Raw genomic sequence first — 6,661 nt, 5'->3', positions numbered from 1 at the left:
TCCGGCCACTCTTTTATTGGTTGGGTGTGCCCGGTGGGCACCGAGGGGTGGAGGTCTGGGAGCGGGCGAGAGGGGGGCGCCTAGGTGCGGGAGTTGCGCTCCTCGTCCTCGTTCTCTAGTTGGTAGGCGGGCCGGTAGGTGGGGGTGGGCCCGGGGCCCGGGCACCTCAGCGCGGGATTCTTCGCTGTGTTCTCCATGCTGCCCAGGGACGTGTAGCTGCGGGCACACGGCACACGGTGCGGGGCCGGCCCGGGCCCCGCCCCCGCCTCCCCTGGCGATTCACGGCGCCGTGCTGAGCGCCCGCAGCGCGCAGGGCACTCTACCGGGCGCCCGCCGTGTGCCGTACCAAGCACCTACGGCGTGCAGGGCGCCGTACCGAGCACCCGTGGTGTCCAGGGCGCTGTACCGCGCGCTTGGGAGAGCGCCGTAGAGCGAGTGGCCGCCATCGCTGCCCTGGATGAGCTCCCGGGGCGGCAGCGGGCCGCGCGGTCCCTTACCCTTTGTCGTAGAGGACACAGTAGGGCACGTAGAGCTGACGCAGGAAGTCCCAGATCTCCCGGTACGTCCAGTCCTGGGGCGGGGGGACGGAGGGGAGGTCGAGGTTTGGGGTCCCCGGGCCACCGCGGACCGGCGCCGCGGTCTCCCTCCCGCAGGTCCGGGGCCCGGAGGGACGTCCCTTGGCCCGGCTGCCCGAGGGGTCCCCGCTGGGGGCTCACCAGCAGGGGGTTGACGCGGGTGAAGGGGGGCCATCCGGGGTCGGTGGGGCAGATGGGGGTGAGGGTGCGGGAGTAGGGGTCGGTGCTGCGGGTGCCCATGAAGACGGCCTCCAGGCCCGGGTGCTGTCGCCTCACCTCCTCCAGCGCCTCCTTCATGGGGCCGCCGCCCGTCAGCGTGCGTAACCCGTACCTGCCGCCGGACCGCGGGGCGGGGGCCGGCCGGTCAGCGCGGGGGCCGGAGGGCCGCCCAAGCCCCCGTCCCCCGGCCGTTTCCCCTCTTCCGGCCCTCCCCCGCGCCACCGCCCCACCAATACCTATGACGGGATCGGTTAAGCGCTTACTCCGTGCCAAGCGCCTTTCTAAGGGCTGGGGTAGATACAGGGTCATCAGGTGGCCCCACGTGGGGCAGCTGGACGGTTTTAACCCCCATTTTCCCGATGAGGGAACCGGGGCCCAGGGGAGTGAAGCGGTTCGCCCGAGGTCACCCGGCAGGCGAGTGGCGGAGGCGGGACGAGAACCCACCATCTCCGACGCGCGGGGCCGGGCCCTCTCCGCTGCGGCCCTCCCCTCCCCGGGGCCCGGTCCACCCCGCTCCTACCTGTTGGCCGTGTCCTCCAGGAACTGTTCGAGCTCAGGGAACGGCGAGACGATCCGGATGTAGAGGACCTGCAGGGGCTCCGCGGCTCCGGGGTGCTTTCTGGGGAGAGGGGCGGCGGGGGGTCCAGGTCGTCCCCCGCCTCCCCCGGGCCCGCGTCCCGCCCCCCGCGTCCCGCGGCCCCCCGCCCCGCGGCCGGCACCTCTGGAGGGCGGCGTGGACCAGGTGGAGCAGGGCGGTGCAGTCCTTGCCGCCGTTGAAGCCCACGCAGAGCCGGGCCGGGCCGTAGCGGGCCAAGGCCTCCTCCACCGTGCGCAGGGACGCGGCCACCTTCGCCCCCAGCGGGCTCCCTGCGGGGCGCGGGCATCAGCCGGGGGGAGGCCGGGCCGGGCCGTCCCGCCCGGGCCGTCCCCCCGCCCCGGGCCGCGCCCGCCCCCGTTTTTTACCGGCCTCCGCCAGCCGGTACACGGCCTCCCCGGCCCGCTCCACGGCGTCGGGCTCGTAGGGCACCACGGCGCCCGGGGGCAGGAGGGCCCGCAGGTGCCCGTCGGCCTCCTCCAGCGCGGCCTCCGACTCGCCGTCCAGGGCCAGGCGCACCCGGTAGTAGTTGCTGCTCCAGTCCGGGTAGGAGCCGAGGGCGACGCGGGGCGCGAAGGCCCGCTGGGCGGCCGCCAGGACGGGCGCGATCTCGGCCTCGTCGGCGGCCACGTAGAGCTGGCGCAGGTGGCGGCGGGAGCCCTCGTGGCGGAAGAGGGGCGCCAGCCCCTCCAGCGCCCGCCGCAGCAGCTCCGGCACGCCGGGGAACAGGTAGACGTTGCGCACGCTGACCAGCGGGAAGCGGAAGGGCCGGTCGGTGCGGGCGTCGCGGCCGTAGTGGAGGCGGGCGGAGGCGGGCACGAGGGTGAGCTTCTCCCGGCCCCCGCCGCCCGCTCCGCCGGCCAGCGCCCGCACGGCGGCCCGGAGGTCCGGGTGGGCCACCAGCGGGTCCCCGAAGGCCCGGGCCACCGCCTCGTAGGTCACGTCGTCGTGCGTGGGGCCGACGCCGCCGGCCGTCAGCACGTGGGTGAAGCGCGGGGCCAGGGAGGACACCTCGGCCGCGATGACCTCCACGTCGTCCGGGACCACCGAGACCCGCTCCACGCGCACCCCCAGCCCGCGCAGCGTCCGGCACATGAAGAAGCTGTTGGTGTCTTGCGTGAGACCCTGGGGGTGGGGGGGGGGTCGGAGGTCAGCGGCGGGCACCTCCCCCCGGCCCCCGATCGCGTAATTTATTCTTCGTGACTTATTTCTATTCGGGTCTGTCTCCCCCTCCGGACTGTCAGCTCCTTGTGGGCGGGGAATGGGTCCCGTTTATTGTTCTCCTCTCCCGAGCGCTCGGTACAGCGCTCTGCACGTATTAAGCGCTCAATAAATACCACCGAACGAGGGAATGAACGAATGCAAGAAATACGACCGAATGAAACGCGTTCCCCCCGCGAGCTCCGCCCCTCCGCGGCTGCCCCCTGCGGGCCCGGGTCCGCGCGTTCCCGCCTCTGCCGGGCTCCCCCGAGGGCTCGGCACGGCGTCGGCGCTCAGCCGGTGCCCGGCAGCGGCACCGAGTGATTGGCCGAATGTCGAGGGGCAGCACGGAAACCGTGGGGAGGCAGCGAGGCCTCGTGGGGGGAGCGTGGGCCCGGGCGTCGGGAGCCAGTCAGGCGGCCGATCGTATTCACTGAGCGCTCACTGGGCGCAGGGCACTGGACCGGGCGCTCGGGAGAGGACGACGGAACGATAAACAGACCCGTTCCCTGCCCACAGCGAGTTTAGGCTAATGGAGTTCATGATCCAGTGGGAGCTTACAGTCTAGAGGGACCTGGGTTCTAGTCCCGGCTCCGCCACTTGTCTGCTGTGTGACCTCGGGCGATCACTTTGCTTCTCTGGGCCTCGCTCTCCTCATCTGTAAAATGGGGATTGAGACCGTGAACCCCGTGTGGGGCAGGGGCTGCGTCCAACCCCACTGGCTTGTATTCACCCCGGTGCGTAGTGCGAAGCCCGGCGTAGTACTTAAGTACTACGATGATGATGATGATGATGATGATGATGACGTGGGACCGGGGACCGTCTCCCACCTGATGAGCCTCCTATCTCCCCGAGTCCTGAGAAGAGTGCTCTCCCAAGCGCTTAGGACAGTGCTTTGCACACAGTGGGCGCTCAATAACCGCGACTGAATGAATGCATGAACACCGCTGACCAAATACCATCAGGATGATGAGAAGGTGCCAACACCTCCCTGCCCCGCCCCCCGGGCGGCCCTGTGGTGCCAGCCGTCCACCCCCGCTCACCTTCAGGATCTCGTCGCCCACGATGATGACGGCGGCCGTCGGGGTAGCGGTCGGGGGGACGGGCGGGGGGCTCCCCGACGCCATGCAGCCCGAGCGGAGGGTCTCCCGGGCCGCCCACCGCCCCTGCCAGCGGCGGCGGAGACCCAGGCCCCGGAGCAGAGGGGGCAGGAGTGGGTGGTGGGGCGCCAGGGCTCCTGGGGGCGGGGGAGAGGGGCTGGGGTTGGTTCTGGCGTCTCTCTGCGGGGAGAAGAGGAGAATCGGGGGGTACGGTTATCGCAGGGCACTCTCCCGAGCGCTCAGTACAGTGCCCCGCACACGGTAAGCTCTCAACAAATACGAACGAGTGAGCGGGTCACTGCCGAGACGCCAGGGCTACCGTCAGGTCCCCCCGAACTCTGGCACGGACACCTCTGTGGCCTCTGGGACCTTCGATAAGGTCGTCTCTCCTTTAACGGCCTGGCTCTGCCTCCTCCCCTCCCCCGGTATCCTCCCCCACCAGTTCCTTAACACCCCAAGCCTGACATCTCCCCCTTGCCACCCCCAAAAAGGTCCAAAATTGTCCCCCAGCTCTGCCCCCTCCTCTGGTCCCCCCCCCAGCAATTCCATAACACCCCAAGCCTGACATCTCCCCCTAAACACCCCCATCTCTGCCACCCCCCAAAATGCTCCCAGCCCTGCCCCCTCCCCTTAAGTGCCCCTCCCCTGGCATCTCCCCCCAACCAGCAATTCCTTAACACCTCAAGCCTGCCACCTCCCCCTTGTCACCCCCATCTCTGCCACCCCAAAACGCTCCAAAATTGTCCCCAGTCCTGCCCCCCGCGGCAATTCCTTAAACACCCCAAGTCTGCCACCTCCCCCTTGGCACCCCCATCATTGCCACCCCCAAAACGCTCCAAAATTGTCCCCCAGCCCTGCCCCCTCCCCTGGTATCTCCCCCCCGAGTAATTCCTTAACACTCCCATCTCTGCCACCGCCCAAAGCCCTCCAAGATTGCCCCCCCAAACCCTGCCCCCGCCGCCCACCTATCTATCGGCCGTCCCTCCCCTCCCCGGGCCGGGCCTCACCCGCTGCCCGGGCCCCGTGCCGGTCCCGCCCGGCTTCCGCCCGAGGCCCCGCCCCCCCCGCCCGGCCTCCCGGTCTCCCATGGCCCCCCCCCCCCCCGCCCCCGGGGGTGGGCGCCGTTGGCCCGCACGTGCTCCCGGGCCCGGAAGTGAGCTGGGATGGGCTAAGCGCTTGCTGCGCGCCAAGCGCTGCGCTAAGCGCTGGGGCGGAGCGGGGTTGGAGGCCCACGGTCTCCATCCCCCCTTTGACAGAGGAGGGCACCGAGGCCCCCCAGAAGGGAAGGGACTCGCCCGAGGTCAGCCGGCGGGATTGGAACCCATGACCTCCCGACTCCCCGGGCTCGGCCCACTAGGCCAGGCCGCTTCGCCACCCACGATCACGTGGGGGAGGGTTGGGCCGGAGGGGGCGTGGCAGCAGGGGGGACTAAGGCTAGACGTCAGGAAGCACTTATTCATTCATTCAGTCATATTTAAAAGCCCTTATTCATTCATTCAATCGTATTTAAAAGCGCTTATTCATTCATTCATTCAATCACATTTAAAAGCAGTTATTCATTCATTCAATCATATTTAAAAGCACTTATTATTCATTCAATCATATTTAAAAGCACTTATTATTCATTCATTCAATCATTTAAAAGCACGTATTATTCATTCAATCATATTTAAAAGCACTTATTCATGCAGTCATATTTAAAAGCACTTATTATTCGTTCATTCATTCAATCATATTTAAAAGCACTTATTCATTCAATCATATTTAAAACACTTATGCATTCATTCAACCAATCATATTTAAAAGCACTTATTATCCGTTCATTCATGCAATCATATTTAAAAGCACTTATTATTCATTCATTCATTCCCTCACTCATTCAATCCTATTTACGGAGCACTTACTGTGCGCAGAGCACTGTGCTAGCAAAGCAGCGCGGCTCAGCGGAAAGAGCCCGGGCTTGGGAGTCAGAGGTCGTGGGTTCTAATCCCGCCTCCACCACTTGTCAGCTGTGTGACCTTGGGCGAGTGGCTTCACTTCTCTGGGCCTCAGTGACCTAGTCTATAAAATGGGGATGAAGACTGTGAGCCCCATTGTGCGGCAATCTGATGACCTCGTATCCCCCCGAAGCGCTTAGAACGGTGCTTCGCACGTAGTAAGGGCTTAACCAATACCACCATTAATATTCTCTATGCCTCAGTGACCTCATCTGTCAAATGGGGATGAAGACTGTGAGCCCCACGTGGGATGGGAACTGTGCCCAAATTGATTATAATAATAATAATAATAATGTTGGGATTTGTTAAGCGCTTACTATGTGCAGAGCACTGTTCTAAGCGCTGGGAGAGACACAGGGGAATGAGGTTGTCCCATGTGGGGCTCACAGTCCTAATCCCCATTTGACAGATGAGGGAACTGAGGCACAGAGAAGTTAAGAGACTTGCCCATAGTCACACAGCTGACAAGTGGCAGAGCCGGGATTGGAACTCATGACCTCTGACTCCAAAGCCCGGCCTCTTTCCCCTGAGCCACGCTGCTTCTCATCTTGCATCTTGCAGGTTATCTTGCATCTACCCCAGCACTTAGAACAGTGATAGGCACATGATAATAATGTCGGTATTTGTTAAGCGCTTACTAGGTGCAAAGCACTGTTCTAAGCGCTGGGGGAGATACAGGGTCATCAGGTTGTCCCACGTGAGGCTCACGGTTAATCCCCATTTCACAGATGAGGGAACTGAGGCACAGAGAAGTGAAGTGACTCGCCCACGGTCACCCAGCTGACAAGTGGCAGAGCCGGGAGTCGAACCCATGACCCCGACTCCGAAGCCCGGGCTCTTTACACTGAGCCACGCTGCCCTTGAGGAATGCCATCGTTATTAAAATGACTTACCCCAGGCCACGGAGCAGGTAAGTGGCGGCGACAGGATTAGAACCCAGGACCTCCAACTCCCGGGCCCCTGCTCTTTCCAGTA

General features: G+C 64.7%; 1 protein-coding gene across 2 annotated transcripts; it reads right to left on the bottom strand.

Annotated features, from left to right (window-relative positions):
• On the bottom strand, positions 1 to 4,739 carry FLAD1 (flavin adenine dinucleotide synthetase 1). Of its 2 annotated transcripts, XM_029054678.2 has the most exons (8): positions 4,697 to 4,739; positions 3,633 to 3,869; positions 1,758 to 2,514; positions 1,514 to 1,661; positions 1,315 to 1,413; positions 717 to 906; positions 498 to 571; positions 1 to 216 (listed from the first exon to the last, which is right to left on the bottom strand). In XM_029054678.2, exons 2-8 carry the CDS (start codon positions 3,714 to 3,716, stop codon positions 81 to 83), a joined length of 1,488 nt encoding a protein of 495 aa, XP_028910511.1. In that variant the 5' UTR covers positions 3,717 to 3,869; positions 4,697 to 4,739; the 3' UTR covers positions 1 to 80. The 2 variants fall into 2 exon arrangements, with proteins under 2 accessions (XP_028910511.1, XP_028910512.1); XM_029054679.2 differs by lacking the exon at positions 4,697 to 4,739 and having other exon boundaries at positions 852 to 906; positions 3,633 to 4,053.
• Positions 4,740 to 6,661: the final 1,922 nt, after the last annotated feature.

The sequence above is a fragment of the Ornithorhynchus anatinus genome, chromosome X5 (assembly GCF_004115215.2).
Source record: "Ornithorhynchus anatinus isolate Pmale09 chromosome X5, mOrnAna1.pri.v4, whole genome shotgun sequence".
Lineage (NCBI taxonomy): Eukaryota > Metazoa > Chordata > Mammalia > Monotremata > Ornithorhynchidae > Ornithorhynchus > Ornithorhynchus anatinus.
This window is presented reverse-complemented; position numbering and strand designations above follow the sequence as displayed.